Here is a 17,661-nt window from a genome sequence, read left to right as displayed (position 1 = left end):
AATAAAATAATGTATGGAAATAAAAAATTAATAGTTTTTGTAAAGTCAATGCTTTTTATTTAAATACCACTACATCATATAAAATTACACTTGGAACTGAGGGAAAAAAATACATACATTTAGATTATTTACATAATTTACAGTATGATGACAAAAATCCCCTCGATGGGCTCAGGCCTTGTATGGAAAAGAACAACCAACTCCAAGATGGAGCACAAAGGATTTGGCTTTCTGAGGTGCCTGGAACTAGTTTGGCCATTCCTTCTTTTATTCCTTTGCACACTCAATCTCAACACCAATTTCTTTTTTAAGTCTTATCCTGGTGACAACTTAAGAAAAATCTGCACTCGTTTCTTCAAGTCTTTCTCATCACTTTTTAAGTTAAAAAACCCAAAATCATCTGAGTTGCATGAAAAATACCCATTCTTTAAAAAGCACATTTTTACTATTAATCCTTTTTTTTTTAGAGCAACTTTTAGACCGGTTTCAAACTCTCAGTGAAGGCTGGTTATCTTTAAATGAAGCTCCTGATCTCACAAACTGAAACTTTGACCAATACTTTGACACACAGATAAAGAGTCAAAACATTTTCTAAGCATTCAGTGTGATGGTGCAAGTTATTGGCACCACTTTTTCAAGTATTCCTCAAAGTACTTTATTCCATCTTGCTCTGCAAGGCTCTGGAACAGCAGCTCTTTTAACTCATTTGAATCTCCAAGTTTTCTTACCTATCATTTTGCTGTTTGCTCACCACATTAAATACTCACTTTTCAATGTCCTAAAAGCCTTTCAGCTGTGTTGCTGTATCACCTGAAAATCACTCTCAGTTCCACTGGGAATTATTTCCTGATCCCATCACCCTCAGAAGTTTTCACTGGACGCAACATGAGCCTCTGGAAAGAATTTTCTCCTCAGCCGTAACTGAATCAAATGGATCAAAAACGTGGATTTCTGCTCCAGCTCCTCAGTGCACTTTCACAGCTTTCTCCAAATTTAGGCACTGTGGACAGTGGGACAAGCTCCAAACTAACTTGAGCTGTTCCTAAACCCCACTGACACTCATGTTAATGATCTCGATGATGGTGTTTTCCACACACTGGCACAGCCGAACGTCGGGGTCCAGGCTTGCCATGTCTCTGGACCAGCTTTTGGTAGAGGAGTCTTTACAAAGTCCTGAGAGATCATGTGGTTTCTCCTTTAGTTGCTGGAGACCTGGAAAATAAGGTAGAAGCAGCAAAGTGCATCTAAATAAATAAAGCAAGTATTGAAAGTTGTTATTTTACACCCCTAACACAGGTACGTGTGATGAGACTGCAAATCTCAGCCATCAGTATTTTATTCACCAGGCTTCACTCCACAGGTCATTTCTAGAGATAATACAGTATTTCTTTGTCATTTACCTATGTCTGACTGCTTTGGGGTTTTTTTTATTCCTTTTCAATTCTTTCAGGATGAATATCCCAGCACAGACAGCAGCAGGGGACCTTTTATTACATGAGCAGAGCATTTGTCTTTAGACAGAAAAAAAAAAAAGACAAAAACCTGCTCAAGATCAACTGAGAAAGTAAAACAGCCAATCCTTGCTCATACAATCACTGTGGGTTTATCCAACCACACCATGTCTAAGACTTCAGGCAGCTCCTTTGACTTTGCATTTCCAACAGATGAGGAAGATTTCCATGGCCACTGTGCCTCAGCTGAGGGGCTGAGATGCCCTTGTGTTCCAAAAACCAGTGGCCACTTCTCATGTCATTACTCCTTAGCCTACGAGGGCAAGTTCTCTGCACAACACTTGCAGGCAGGGATCCATCTTGTAATGATACAGGCAGGGAAATAAAAGAGAAGGAAAAGTTTAACAAATGAGTACTTTCAGCCCCTGTAACCTCTAAATTCTCTCACCAGTCCAGTAAAGCCATCTGTCCCTACTCCTTCTGTATTTAAAAGGGAACAGCAGTAAATCCCATGCACGCTCAAACTTTTGAAACATTACCACAGGTTTCCCCCTGGGACCACGATGTTATTTATGAAATAAAGGCACTTGACTTACGAGTGATGATGGGGTCAAAGTCTCGTGTCTGTGTAGCAACGTCAGAGGCACAAACTTGTCCTATTTGGATCAGCAGAGACATAATATCCTCATAGAGGGGAGGAAAGGCTTGGCAGAAGGACACCAAACAAGGCAGGGTTGGCATAAAGAACACGTAGCGCTTCGACTGGGTCAGAACTGCCACAGAGGAGGACACGGGTAAGCAAAACAAAATTGTTATAAAAATCCTGTCAAAAACTGTTGTTACATTTACAATGTTAATTGCCACAAGAGTGGCATTTAGACAAAACTGCATTCAGCTGAGACAAAACATCCTGACTCGGACAAGGAAGAATTTGGGGGCTGCTGGAGCGCTCACCTGTGAGCAGGGTTCCCATCACGTTGATGGCTAAACGAGCCACACTGAGGGATTTAGGCAGTGCATACTGGATACACAGGTGGGAAAGTAACTGGATGGCAAATATCTGGCAAAAAGAGAAATAAGCAATAAAGTTACAAATTGCTTGCACTTTCACGTAACTTACAAGTTAGTAAATATTCTCTGTTTTACCAAGAAATCAAAGCTGAAAAAGCCTTAATAATAGTTATGGTGATTTTTTTCCCTGCTAATATTAAGAAAAATAACCCACACATATATAACATTAATCAAAGTGACAGCGTTAGTGTTTCAGATTCTCCCCTACAGACACAGATTGTTCCAACATTAATGGTGAGCAACAAAGCAACAAACAACTTCCAACCCAAGCCTTGTCAAAGCTGTTTAGGTCTGGTGTGTTCTCCTTTTAACCTTAGTGGAGTGTCTTCCCATCAGCAGGAACTTAGTACTGAGAAGGGATTAAATAAACTATGAAGTTGGCTTGATGTGGCAAACTGGCCTCGTGGGAGGTGTCCCTGCCCATGGCAGGAGGGGTTGGAATTAAATTATATTTAAGGTCCCTTCCAACACAAACCATTCCATGATTCTATACAGAAACAGAGGAATTTTTAGCCCAACAAATTCCAATTACCTACAATGCCAGGCCTTTAATTTAAGGTGAAAGTGCTACAAATGTTACTTGGATAGCCCAGGCAAGTTAGAACAGGATGTTTTTAGTGACTGTTTTCTCAGGATTAACTACCCACAGTGATTCCCAAGCCAGGTGACTGCACAGTACCTGTTTTTCAAGTTCAGGCTGGGCAATGAGCTCTGGAATGAAATCCAGACAGATGTGCATGGATGGAATCCCTGCCACTGTCAGTGCCAGCAGTTCACATGGATAGCCCTGTGGGATTAAGGAAAGAGATGTGTCAATGTGTCACAAGCTGGGTACAAACCCAGGGGCCAGATCAGTTCTTTGCCCTCAACACTCAGTGTATTATTTGCACAGAAACCCTCCCTCCGCTCCCCAGACACAACCAGACTGCAGTGACCCTTTCCTTCCTTGTCTTTCCCATGTTCCAAACTTCACCATCAGACCCAATTTCCTCATTTCACAACTGCACCATAATGACTTTTTTAGTACTTAATCAATTCCAGGTCAAGGCAAATTAACTCCTTGTAAAGAGTGTGCCATCTGGCAAGGAGTAATTTAACATGCATTAAAAACACATTTATATTTTAAAAATTGCTAATCTTTCTCCTCTTCTTTCTTTTTTTTTTGAAGGTGCACAGCTGCTTTGGCAGGGACAACCTTCCTCCTTCCACTCCACAGAGACAAACTGTGCCCTAACAAAAAGGAAAGATAAGATGTTTACATTGGAAGCCAAATTAGTTTTGAATAATGGGAACACTGATTTAAACACATGGCCAGAGAAATAACCCACAAAAGATGCGGAACAAAAAGATGTGGAACAAGTAATTAGAAGATGATTAGGCCAGTTTTCCTTGGCCTAGACGGACAAACTATAAAAAAGGGCAGAGGTACAAACAAAGTACATGTTTATTGATGAGGAACAGGCCGTTTACGTGCTCCCTTCTCCCTACAACAGAGTCCAAACACTGAAACAGGGAGGAAATATAAGTAATAGAAATTTAGAAATTTGGTGGGACAGGAGCAGAGAAGTGGGTCGTTATCATTCCTGAGGAACACAAGGACAGCATCCAGCACTGTGACCACTTCACTTGGCTCTTCCCTGACCTGAGGAAGAACAAGAGAAGCGAAGCAGCGCGAGGCAGACCTGGAAGTGCACGAGTTTGACGAGGTTGGGGTCAGCGATGTACATCTGGTGCAGCAAGGAGCAGATGAGGCACTGCACCTCCCTCAGGTTACACAGCAGACCCTCCTCTTCCTCGGCCTCAGCACCCATGGGACTGTGGGCACCCAGCAGCAAATCATCCGAGCTGCTGCCCTGGCCCTTCTCCTCCTCGGTGGGCAAGCAGATCTCCAGAAGGATCTGCACAGCAGCGCTGTCCTGGGGAGAAAATAAGCCACAGAACAAGCATGAAAACCCCCCCAGTGAAATAAGAAAAATCAAGCACAGAGCAATGACAATTTAAGAAAGAGAAGGTTGTCAGGTGAGCAGGATTTCTGGCTGTAGAATTTTTAAATACAGAATAAAAACGCTCAGCTCGAGAATCATAAATCTTGTAGAACATTAGAAAAAAACCTCAACCCTTTATCTCAATCAAGACTCCCAAGAAAAAAAGCTCAAATCCAACAGATAATCATATTCATTAATCAAAAGGGTAAATTCAATGGAATCTTGTGCTGTTTAAAAATTAAATATCAAGTGGGCCCTTAAAGCATCCAGAGCAGACAAAATAAGCACATGGCCATGTAATTCACAGAATTCAAGGGAGACCACACTGCTCATTTAAATATAAAACTTCCTATTAACTCAAAAATCATATTATAATGGGAGCCATATATGTGACAGGGAACTATACATGTGACATTCTTCCAGAGGGATAAACAGGCTGCCTGTGGAACAGGATTCCTCAACAATCTCCCTGAGGTGAAGCTCAGGAAGTGAAGCATTCTCCAGCCTCCCACTCCACAGTGCTGCTGCTGCTCTGCAATAACACTGGGCAGATGATCAGGCAGAAGTTTGTCACATTTATTCATGTTTCACTTCTCCAAACCCAAGGACAGAAAGAGCCTCTGGATAACACAAGCAAGAAGGCAAAAGGGCTGGGAAGCAGAATCCTTCTGTTCCAACAGAAAAACCACTGTCCGAGCAGTAAAACCAACACAGTGCTTCAGAGCAGGATATGGGAAAAAGAAAATGTTTAACAACCTGAATACAGAGGCAGTTTTCCATGGTAACAGAATTTGGTAAAAAAAAGAAATCAAATGCCTCCCTTTTTAATTTCCTATTTCTGTTTTACCACTGTCTTTCCTCACATGGCTTGATATCCATTTCTCCCCCCTTACCTGAGCAGCTAGCAAAGCATTTTTTAATTCTTCTCTTGTAACTTCTGGGGCCTCTGGACCCATTGCATTGTTTTGGGATGGCCTGATGTCCTGCTCTGCTGTTTCTTTGAGGTGAGAGTTGAGGTAAGCTTTGGAAGCAAGGAGATACCCATTCAACATGTGCAAAATTATATCCATCAGGGGAGGGCTCCTGATACGGGAACACAGGATAAAATAAAGACATTTCAGTAGGCAGAACAATAAACAGTGATAGCATGAACAAACTAAAAGCACTCCCAAGGGCTCCTCTGGGAGTCTGGTTCACAGTAAAGCTGCTTTTCCTGATCCAGCAGAAGCTTCCATTCAGTCCCACTTCCCCCATGCACAGACATGTAAATACACCCTCTGCCAGCACAAGGAACTGCTGAAGGGCCTCACTTCTGATGGACAAAGAAAACTTGAGAAGGGTCAGATGTACATAAAATAAGGGAAAATAATTATCTGAATGATGGGGGGAAATAAGGCAGAGCAGCTCTGAACTGCTTCCATAACACTGAGAGTTTTGAGATCACACTGCATTATAAATCTCCCGAACAGCTGGAGAAATGTAGGATTTTCAATTTGCATCCAGGGCTGAAGGGACACACATTTAAATATTTCACCCATGGGTTGGGGATGACAGGTGTCATTAACAGAAACTCAAAAACTAGAGGAGTTGGAGCAACTCACATGAAAATTGGATGCACAGCTCAGTTGCTAAAGGGCAAGGGGGGACAGATGCATACAAACAAGAGTATGAAAAACAAATCAAGCTGACTATTAGCCATTTATTATGAGCAAAAGGATAATAAAAAAGGGGGGAAATAAACCACAACTGACAGGAAACATGAACTAGAACACAGAAGGAATAAAGTCAGGGGCTAAAGGACATTTAAAACCATTCTTTTTAGAACAACAGATGCCATTTTCTTCATTACTGTGAAAAAGCAAAGTTGTAATTCACGAATTGTGACTCATTGTTTGCATTATTCCACGTTCTCCTTAAAAGCTGATGCATTGCTATTGGTTATGATCATTTTTACTACCTCAGTTCTCAGTTTATCCTTCTGCATCAGAGCCATAAAGCAGCACCACAGCTCCTCCTCTGGCCCCCCTGACATCTGCAGGAACCAAGTCCTAAGAACTGCTAAGAATTCCTGGGGAAATGAAGCAAATCTGCTTTTGTCACATCCATCAGGCACCCACTGGCAGAAAATGGCACCCAAAAAGATGGGCCACCCACGGGCCCCAGAGGGGTGGCAGGGACAGTGTGAGTGGGAGGATGTCCCAGCTCCCACCTCGGCCACCGGCACGTGGCAGCCGCCATTTCAAACCTGCTGCAGTGCCCCTGGGCCACAGACCCACACAGCCACAGCCAAAATGGAGGCCTGTGGCCAAAGCCCAACGTTCCCAAGCCACAGCTGGGTGTGAGGCTGTCCAACAAGACACTCAGTGGACAGCAGGACACACTGAACCTCATGGGATTGGTCTGAAGAGATGTTCTGAAGTACTGAGAGCTCTTCTAAGTTTCCTGGGAGACAGCTTTATGTTCAGCATTGGCTGTGTGGCACCACAGAACATGAGAAGCTCAGGGAGGGAGACACTCACCTGTGGACTCTCTGGTCACACCTCAGGACGATCAGGGGGTCAATCATCAGATCATTCTGGGTGTATTTCTGCTGTCGGAATATTTTTCCTGAGGGCTGCAGAGCATTAACAGTCATCACCCACAACCTAAAAGGAGAATATTTTCATGGGGTTTTTTAGTAGATAGTCCATAAAAGAAAAGGAATTCTTGAAGTATCTGGACATTCACTGATCACAGCTCTATTTTTCTAAGCATATTAAGGAGCAAACAGCCCACAGTTCATTTGCAGCCCTTGCAGATAACCAAGACACAGCTGATTTACTGGAATTACAGCAACCAAACTGTTTTCACTGCAATACAGCACCTACTTCACAAAGAAAGGCATGTTTTTACCAAAGTAAGTTCATGTTTCATCAGTAATTCATCATAAACAATACACACTGTAAAACCATACTCCTGTATTTTAAGTCAACTGGTGACTTCCTTCTGCCTGGGAACAAGAACCACCTTCCTTTTAAATGCAAAGGTTCAAAATTGCAACAGAACAACAGGGAATGCAGCTCCAACACATTCCACTCAGTCACAACCTCCAATTTCCCAGGTAAGGGCATTGTGTCATTATTTTTAAAACAGAAAGGGGTTGGAACTGGATGATCTTTGAAGTCCTTTCCACTCCAAACCATTCTATGATTCTATCTGCAACAAGGAACCAAGCAGTGTTTTGTTCCCACCTTCTGGGCATCACAGTGTTCAGGACCATCCAGAGTTTGTTGACAGCCTGCAGGATGCCCCGAGGGACCCCAGCGTCCAGCAGGAGATTCATGTTCGACGTCAGCACCTCCGCGTACGGGATCAGCTCCCCAGCTGAGAGAAGGGTCAGGTGTTCCAAGATCTGCATCAGCTGGGTGTGATTTCCAGGCAGCATGGAAAAGGCTGGAAAGCAAAGACAACGGGATCCTGGTAAAACTGGACTTCTGACATTTTTTCTGCTGGCCAGCAGAACGTTTGGGTTTTAGGAACGCAGTATGACCAACGCGCTTCCAAATCCACCACGCTCCAACGAATTTGGAGAGAATGAACTTCAAATGAAGTTATTCACCTTCTTGGAGCTGTTTGGGAGAGTGGTTCTTGGCCATGTTGGTGAGGAGCATCCTCCTCAGCAAGGCATCAGTGCCTGTGATCTGCTCCTCACAGATCCAGTCGTCCACGATGCACAGGTGGGGGTAGTTGGTGGCGAGGAGTCGCAGCAGAGCAGAGTGCAAACCTTGGGGGGCATCAAAAGAGTTCACAGCTTAGATCTGAGCAGCTGCACCTTCCACCTGAACACATCTGGGCCCTTCACTTCAACCACAGAATCACTGCCAAGAAGCTCAAGGAGTTTGCACATTCACAGCCTGATATTCCAATGCTGACAGAGGAAGAGTTACCTTTTGGAAAGTCATCGTAGTAATTCAGTCTGGAATAATTAAACGTTCTCGGGCAATTCCTACTCTAAAACCTGCCCTAGGTAGGTAAGACCTACTCTAAAAAGAATCCCTTCTCCCATTTTCACTGTAACTCTTCCAACAGCTCTGTAATCTCTCTAGTTACTGGCAGGTTTTAAAGGAAAGGGAAAGGAAGGCAAACTATGAAAGAAGCAACAGCCACTGAGCTGGAAACACTTTCTGCCTCCCTTTTCGTGCACATCAGACCTTCACACCCAGATTTACCTCCCAGCTCCTGCTGCAGCCCCTGTGCCTGCCTGATGAGGTACTTGATTGGAATCTGATCCATTAATGCTGAAGAGTAAGACTTGGGTTTCTTCTGCATGGCAGCTGCAAGGGAACAGGACAAGAAACCAGTTACAGCTGGAAACAAGTGAAAATGTAAAGCACTTATCTCTACATTATCCAGGTAAAATAGAGAAAATCCCAAATAACACCTCGTTCCTGTCAAAGTATTAAAATAAGCTCTTCAGGAAACTGTTTCTGTGAACATTTCCATCTGAAGATTTCCCTGATATTTAGATTTGTTCTCAGTATTTCTATAGTGTCTTTGACCAAGCCCAGCTGATTTTGAGATCATAGCTCAAATCTGCTCTTTTTTTATTCAAGGTTTTTTATTCTTAAAAAAATGGTTATCAGTTGGTACCTGGAATTCAAACTGTCAGGACACACAACAGCCTGTCATGAGGTGGAAGTTATAAATGCAGGGAGAACTCTAATTGACTTTATAGGATTTCAAGCTTTCTTAAATAGCATGAACTGATGACTAGATGGAAGTTCTACCCCCTAAAAAGGGCTTGTAAATACACCCACCAGATATAAATATTCAGTTTTCACTGGAGTTTAACTCTGTCAATAAACCACACAATATTCTGGTAGAATTTCAGTTTCAATGGTAAAAAAAAGGATCATTCAGCATCATCAACTACAAAACTGCAAACCTAAAGAAATGTGTGTGCAAGTTTGATGACACGTGAATAAATGAAGATCTCAATTAACTAAGAAGTCTTTTTTAATTTTTCCTGTTTCCATTAGATGGTCACAACTATTTCGAGTAACTATTTGGCCAGGTTGGACCTTGTTTTCATCTGGAAAACAAATTACTCAACCACAGAGTTTTAGCAGAAACTTTATCTCCTGGATTTCTAAATCAACGTATTTACCACAAGAATCTAAATTTTTTATGCTTGAATCTGAGAGCACTGATAATTTTTCCTCCCTTAGCATCTGATTTCCAGCTAATTTGCCTGCCCCTGATGCTCTCACACATACCCAGAATCTTTGTGTTGGCCAGAAGTGCTTCCTCGTAGGACAGGACGTAGTAGAGGACGAGCAGTTGGGTGGTGATGCTGTAGCGCTGAGTGAGACGGGCATTTTCCCCCTGGGCAGAAAACCACACACAAAGGTCATGCTGCACTGCTGATCCTTGACAAAACAGGGATTTACCCACAGATATGAACATGGCACTAACAAGATTCACCTCAAAACACGTGATTATCCCTGTGGCAGGAGGCAGTTCACAGGCAGCAAAGACAAAAGTGAAGGGACTTAGAGAATGCGTCGATCGCACACGAAATCCTGAACCACACGTTCACACCGAAGCACAACAAAGAACCAAACAAATCATTTACCCCAGAGAGGCCCTGGAAAACATTCAGTATCTCCTGCTCTGTGACAGGCTGGTTGGTGGCCTCTGGGTTGGATTTGGATGCAGGAGTCAGGATGGAGTTGATGTAGACATCGATGAGAGGGAGCAGCTGAGGGTGCAGAGGGGTGGTGGTTTCGCAGAGCTGCCGATAGATCCAGTCCTAGGAGAGAACATCCCATGGCATGAGTGGCTGCCAAGCTGGAGGGCAGTTTGTTTTGCCTGCAAGTACCTCCCCCTTCAACCAGTCACAAAAACTATAACTAAATGAGGCTTTGAAAGTGTACTATCAGTTCTGGGTTGGTCATAAGCTGTGTATCCTGGACCCTGCTCTGGACAGACTCACAAATAAAGCTTGTCCTGGCTGGAAAATCATTCTAAAATTTTATTAAGCACAGATGGGGGGGAGAGACAATGAATTTATTATTTTTCACTTCACTCAGTTGTGGTCTCTGGATTACAGAGCTACAGCTGAGCACCCTAGCACAATACACAGATCCTCCTTAAATTCCATGGTAGTGGGGTATAAGATCGATCAAGAATTCTGCTCCTGTGATTGAACCAAAAAACCTCGTTAACACTCAGACTTCTGAACTGAAACAAAAGGAAGGTCCTACCTTAATGGACACTTTGTGCTTGGTGAAGGAACGACTCTTGAGCAGCTGGTAAATGCAGTGGATGGGCAAGAAGCCAGTGATGTTGGCACTGAGGCTGCCCGTGACGGGCACTCGCACTGCGTGGGCTGTGACAACCTGCAGGGAAGGGACAATTAACACAGAAACACCCCAAAGATCCACCTCCCCCCAGTGCACCAGGGGACAGTCACACAGCTACAGCCTGTCCTGGCATTTCCTTAGTTTTGGTGGTTTGGAAGTTGAATGGAAAGGAAAAAAGGGAAGGTGGGGGGGGAAAAAACCCCTTAGGCTGAAAATACCTGTTCAGTGAAAATCTCCTGTGTGAAGATTGTCTTCATTCTGCTGAGCGAGCTGGGCTTGATAACAATCTGAAATAAGGAACAAACTACTCAGAAGTGCAAGTTTTAGCTTTCTCATAAGCAAGGACTGCAAATTTATTTTATAAACTGGTGACTTTTAGCCTTTTAAAACTGGGATACCAGGAAAACATTCACATCTATACTTCAAGTGTCAAACAAAAATATTTAAAAATGTCACAAGTTCATCACTCCATGTCTCCCCTATCCTAAAAACTCCCTACCCAGCTTTTACCTTTGATGAGACATTTTTCATGAGAGTAAATTGTTGGTAATTTCCTGACATTAATTATTATACATATATATTTCTTCACTTAAAATTAAAAGTTTGCAGCTCAGTTTGGAAACTACTTCATCTTCTAAAGAGTTCATTCCTTGCAAATAATGACTTGAACAAGTCAGCACTTTTTGGAGATACTTTTATCACAGCATTCCTCTGTATCCAGAGGCAGGAGTAACTTAACGTTCTTCCAGAGGAATTACTGGATAATTACCTATTTTTTTCAGGTTATCTTTGCTTTAAGTATAACAGCCAACCTAATGTTCTTTCTATCAAAACTAAAGGAAAAACAAAAGCATAAAAACAGGGTAAAAAGTTGATTTTAACCTTCATTCCCAAGGTGGAGCAGACCAAGTCAATGATGGCACTGAGCTGGTTACTGTGGAAGTACATGGCCACCAGGAGAAGCATCTCTCCAAAGGAAGCAGACACACCAGAAATGCTGAGGATAACAAAGGGGAAGAGTTAGTTTCCAACAGGACACAAGTAAATGTGAGATGACTGCAACCATTAAAACAAAACAAGCCTGCTCTCACCTCTCAAAGTAGGCTTCTTCCTTTATCATCCAGCTAAGCCACATCACCATGAGTTGCTCCTGTTCTGGGGTGCTGCACAAAGGAAATCCATAAAAGGTCATTTTCCAAAAAAAAAAGAAAAAAAAATCCAGCCTGCATTTGAATCACAATTACTACCAGAAAAGCCAGTATTTGAGGAGCCTTCCAGGAGACTTTTTGCCACTTTCTCTTCAGCATCCAACAGCTGATAACAGTGACATTTAGCACAAAGGTCAGTCCAAGTCAGGGAACTTCCTGGCTGGAATGCAGCCAGCAGAGAGCTACACCCCTTAAATATCTGCACTGCTTCTCTTTTGAACAGGGTCTTTAAAGAATTTAGCTATCAACTTGCTCCACGGAAAAGTGAACTAGTCAGGCCTGCTTCAGTCTTCAAAAACTAAATCTTAAACTAAGCTAATGCCCTTCTCTCAAAAGATTTGCTATAAACAAGAGGGAGAACAGAGTGAAATATCCCTTTACTCACTACAGAGTGAGACAAATCCCTTCCATCAACATACGGAGACTTATATAAAAACTATATAAAAATTTATATAAAATTAGAGGAGAAAAACTGTGCAGCTGAATGGTGCTAAACCAGTAAAACCCTTACAAAGCTCCTGCTTTACTGGGAGGTACCTGACCAGGGTGGAGAAGGCCAGGAGCATGCAGAAGGACAGGGACACAAAGCGGACACCAGCAGGAGTTGCAGGAGGGCGGCTGGTCATGAGCTGCAGGAGCTGCTCAGCTTCTTCATCAGTTGGCCTGGACAGAAAACAAAACAAATTCAATTTGTGATTCAATTCAACAGTGAAGATATTTCCAGTCTCATCACAGTGGTTAAAGACTGAATTTTCCCTGTTATTGAATCTGTTCATCAGGTTGCTATCAATGAGTATCGACATTAGCTGGTAATTCTCGCTGGACTTTAAGACATAAAAATCTCTGTTAAGACACAACAACAGTGGGAAAACTCCCCCAGGATATCATCTTGCCTAGCAGTACAAAATACTTAAATTAAAACTAGCAATGTGTAAAGATGCTACATTAGCACGCTCTGAAAAAGTAAAAGGAATAGAAATTCAAAATTCGTACAATGACAGAACAATCAGCTACTTTCTCTTCTCCACACTGCTCCAACCATGTGGGCTTAGACTTATTTTAAGTAGTCTGCAGAAGTGAATGGGCAGCAATAAAAAGCCTCCCCTGGCACTGAGATTGGTGAGTGCTGCCGTGTCAATGGCATTGAGACACAGCTCAGGAGAGAAGTGCCCACAGCCCTGAACCTCTGCTGAGATAGGAACAGACGTGACAGACAGAGCTGAGCAAACCCCAGAGCAAGAGAAGGGTCATTACTTGAGCCCAGCAATGCCCATGAGGGCGCAGTAGAGGCGTAACAAGGCGCTGGCCTTCACCACGTGCTCCTCCTTCAGCCCCGAGTACACGGACACGTTGGGCTCCGTGTCGGCGTCGGCCTCCTCCACGATGTGGGTGCTGCGGACCGTGGGCAGGATCCCCATGAGCTCCAGGAGCAGCTGCCTCCTCATCTGCCACAGCACAGAACTGATATTGTCTCTCTTTCTCTGTGTGAGAGGTTAAAAGATGAGAACGAGCACGTGAAATCCATCCCAAACAACACCGAATTCATCCCGTCGATGTATTACAAAGAGCTCCCGTAGTGATGAAGTCAAGGTTGCTCTCTTTTAATTATTTTTTTTACAGTTTTCAGTACCAGGGTGACAGGCAACACGTGATCATACCACAACAGCTTCCTACACCAAAACACAAGCTTTGACTAAGTCAACTAAGCAAGTCAAGGTGCACCTTCCTGCTGTGAACAGTGAGGATGAACATGTTTATCAGGCAAACATTACAAACACACAGTTCCCCGGTTTCCAGGCCTAAAAGCCTCTCAGAGGAACAACCAAACAGCTGCTGCCTTCAGGGACACCATTTATATACCTGATGGTCCCATAAGAGGAGGTTGCCCTGTAAAGGTTCCTCCTTAAACAGGATTTATGAGCATTCAGACAAATACGGGTGCCCACAGCCAGAAGGGTTTCAGCAAGCTACCTGAATGTATCTGTTAAAGCAGAATATCCAAAGATTTTCATACCTGTTGGCCATTTCGGATAAAAGTCCCAAACCAAGTTCGAACCTTTGCATTTGTTCCAAGCAGCAGCCCACTGACAAAGCACACCAGGTCACTCACTCCATCATCTGAAGATTCATTTTTGGTGTGATCCAAGGTCAAAGCCACGCCAAGACCTGGCAGGTGGCACTCTTCCACCTAGATAAAATGATCTTTGTTGGTTATAAAGCTCTTATTTTTAATTCAGGGGTCATAGTTATGGTTCTCATGCCAGACTCACCACCATGCCCCGGACCCTCAGAGCTTGGGAAGGGTTCATCTTGCACAGATGGCGAAGGGCTTCTGTTCTCCGCCGGCCTCCAACACTCTCCTCATCCTGCCGCTCCCCGTTCTTAATCAAACCTCTGCAGACTTAAATATCCAACAGGAGCTGTCAGGAAACCTGCCCTTTCCAACAGAAAGCCACACACTGGCACAGGCTGCCCAGAGAAGCCGTGGCTGCCCCAGCCCTGGAAGTGTCCAAGGCCAGGTTAGACGGGACTTGGAACAACCTGGGATAGTGGAAGGTGTCAGTGTTGGAACTAAATATCTTTCAGTTCCCTTCCAACCCAAACCATCCTGTGATAAACACAAACACACCAAGCCAAGCTGTTCTGTTCAGCTCACCATGATTTATTAGCTGGGCCACACAAACCTGGTTTGGGCAAGAACTCATGAGCTGCATTCTAGAAGCAGAACAAGGTGGTTCTCCCCAGATAAATTACAGGGTCATTAGAGATTTATGCATCACCCAGTTACTACTCACATCTTAACTAATGTAACCTGGGCACCTGGCAGTCCTGGAGTCTGAAATCTTACTGCCAAGTAAGGGATGCCAAACATGCACCATCAATACAAATTTTCACCTCATAAAATGTCTCAGTGCAAGGGACAAGAACTGTCAGCAAGGCTAGAGCAGCTTTGTAGTCCCAGCCTGAGCCAGCCTTTTTAACTAACCTACAGGTGAAAAGCTGTGACAAGCAGGCTGCAAAAAATGGGAATCAACATAATGCCAGGGCAACCCCTCAACACCTCTGGGTGTAAATGCATTCAAATTATACTTCACAAGCCAAACGCTCTCCAGTTCAAACACGGACAACATGTGGTTTAGAGAATTAACTGTACTGCTAGAAATCATTTCAGACCTGTAGCAGGAGCTGGACAAGAAGAAGCTGTGACTCACCCTCGTTGAAGCTGTCAGGGACATTGGCCACCAGAAGGCACAGGAACCAGGCCCCGTTTTTAACGTGCAGCAGAGCTTCAGCCACATCCACTATGGGCAACAGGGAGGGCAGCTCTGCATGAAAAGAGGGTGTTAGAAGGCACAATGTTTCGCTGTAAGACAAGTGAAACCTTGTTTTCAATACACATTTAAATAACCCGCCCGAAATAAGGAGTGGATAATCAACCTGTGATCTGCCACTCTTTCAAAGAGCTGCACAGCTCAGATTAACCTGAAATCCTCACAATGGCTCCAAAAGTTATTTTGTTACACTTGTAAGAGGTCAAAAAACACAGTAAATACAGAATATCAACCTGCTTGCAAAATGCAGAGAACATCTGCTGCCTCCTCCAGGTAAACGGGACTCTCGAAGAGCTCGGAAGATTTGAGAAAAAACTCGCCATTTGATTCTGAAACCTGCAAGACAATATATTTATCATCACTGAATGGGTTCTATGAAGTGATTTGTCTAAATCTGCTTTAAATCCAGCAGATTTAATAGATTAAAAACTGTCAAAAATGTACAGTTATCAACACAGAACAAGCAGGAGAAGTGTCTACAGTAAGAAATATTTACTACTGGAAATACTTCAGTATGGATGGTATCACTGCTTCTTCACAGAAGAAGGAGAAATAGCTCACTGACAGTTCTAAAAACTTCCTAAGTTTACACAAGGAAAATAAAATGCTGGGGTGGACAAGTGAAATATGGTGGCTAATGCCACACTGCAATGGAGGCAAAGAACTGGATGGAGACAAGTCATAATTTCATTTTCAAATACGATTTCTGCACTGATACATCACCAAATCACATTATATTTGAGTACAGCATATTACAGAGTCTGTATCACATTAGCAAAGACTTGGCTTGTTCTGAGGAAGAAAGACTTCCTCTAGGAAAGTGGGTTAGCAAGGAATTTAATCACAAGCCACTGTTTAATAAGACTGAGGCTTTGAGTCTTGATGAAGCAGGTAAGGACTGAAGAGTGCTCACACCAGCACCAGAAACAACCAAACATCTCACCAACCTATCCAGAGCGCATTTTCACCACCCTAAACTCTACAGACATCCAGACATGGACAAGTTTACCTTATTCATAATGGCCAGGAGCTCGCTCAGCACCAGCCGGAGCCGCCGAGGGGAATCGCTGTGCTCGAATTCCAGCGTCAGCCCGTGCTGCAGCTGGGACACCAGGATGCTTTCTCCACTGCCACCTCCCAGCTTGTGCCTGGCACACAATTAACAACTATGAAATGTTTCTGCAAACGTAGAAATGTCCTCACTTAAAGGAAGGACATAATTCTGTTATAAGTGCAGTACATGAAACCTAATTGGGTAGCTTATCAAAATTTGAAGTGCTGCTGTTCCCCGGCAGCACGAACAGTCAGGGAAGTGCATCCACATGACCTGTCTGTTCAACCCCTCACAGCCTTCCCAGATCCTCCCCAGCCGGGGCAGCTCCCAGCGCATCCCAGACCCTCACCCACCGTGAGGGCTGGAGCCGGCAGAGAAGGTCCCAGGACAGACAACTAAACCCCGCTCCCTGTCAACCCCCGGGGCTTTCCTAAGAGACCATCAAGGGACACGAAGGGCAGCAACAACTGTGAGGGCTGGAAAAGCCGCACAGCGCTGCCTCCAGATCTCCGCGTTACCGGAGCTGCTGCTCCTTGCTGGCGTCCTGCTCCAGCGCGTGGAAGTCCACGGACAGCAGCGCCACGATGGAGTTCACCGCCTCGACCCCCGAGAGCAGCCGCAGGATCAGCTTCTTGTCCTGCGCCCAGCTCTGGCTCTGGTCGGCGGGCGCGCACAGCGCCATCCGCACCAGGCAGGGCAGCAGCAGCCGCAGCTCGGGGTCGCTCAGCGCGGCCAAGCGAACCACGTCCACCTTCTGCATGGCCTCGAAGGCGTAGGGGCTCACGAACTGCAGCGCCGAGCAGTCGGACATGGCGGCGGCCGCAGCTCCCTCACGGCTCCCGCGCCCGCCCGCCGCCACCGCCCGCACTACCGGGGGAAGAGGGAAGTGACGCCACGGCGGGAGGGCTGAGGGGAGGGAAGGGCTGAGGGAGGAGGGAGGCTGAGGAGGGTGAAGGATGAAGGGCAGGAAGGGCTGAGAGGTGGGAGGGCTGAGGAGAGGAAGGCTGAGGGGTGGGAAGGGCTGCAGGAGGGAAGGGCTGAGAGAGAAGGAAGGCTGAGGGGCAGGAAAGGCTGAGGGAGGAAGGCTGGGAAGGCTGAGGGGGGAGAAGGCTCAGGGGCAGGAAGAACTGAGGGGGGAGAAGGCTGAGGGAGGTAAAGGCTGAGGGAAGTAAAGGCTGAGGGACAGGAGGGCTGAGGGCAGGAAGGCTGAAGAGGA

General features: G+C 44.7%; 1 protein-coding gene across 2 annotated transcripts; it reads right to left on the bottom strand.

The window, feature by feature from the left end:
- Window positions 1–27: 27 nt before the first annotated feature.
- INTS2 (integrator complex subunit 2) lies at window positions 28–17,335 on the bottom strand. 2 transcript variants are annotated; one of them, XM_027745009.2, is made up of 24 exons: window positions 16,964–17,335; window positions 16,401–16,539; window positions 15,625–15,727; window positions 15,272–15,385; window positions 14,330–14,460; window positions 14,074–14,247; window positions 13,314–13,540; window positions 12,597–12,722; window positions 11,943–12,014; window positions 11,734–11,848; window positions 11,070–11,138; window positions 10,753–10,887; window positions 10,122–10,298; window positions 9,763–9,871; window positions 8,716–8,820; window positions 8,106–8,270; window positions 7,738–7,939; window positions 7,027–7,152; window positions 5,401–5,590; window positions 4,205–4,438; window positions 3,202–3,309; window positions 2,406–2,511; window positions 2,048–2,224; window positions 28–1,212 (listed from the first exon to the last, which is right to left on the bottom strand). In XM_027745009.2, the coding sequence occupies exons 1-24, from the start codon at window positions 17,254–17,256 to the stop codon at window positions 1,043–1,045; spliced, it is 3,567 nt and encodes a 1,188-aa protein (XP_027600810.1). In that variant the 5' UTR covers window positions 17,257–17,335; the 3' UTR covers window positions 28–1,042. The 2 variants fall into 2 exon arrangements, with proteins under 2 accessions (XP_027600810.1, XP_027600820.1); XM_027745019.2 differs by having other exon boundaries at window positions 13,314–13,504.
- Between the last annotated feature and the right edge of the window lie 326 nt (window positions 17,336–17,661).

Source organism: Pipra filicauda, unplaced genomic scaffold (assembly GCF_003945595.2).
Source record: "Pipra filicauda isolate LSUMZ 115617 unplaced genomic scaffold, ASM394559v2 scaffold211_size2331000_pilon, whole genome shotgun sequence".
NCBI lineage: Eukaryota > Metazoa > Chordata > Aves > Passeriformes > Pipridae > Pipra > Pipra filicauda.
This window is presented reverse-complemented; position numbering and strand designations above follow the sequence as displayed.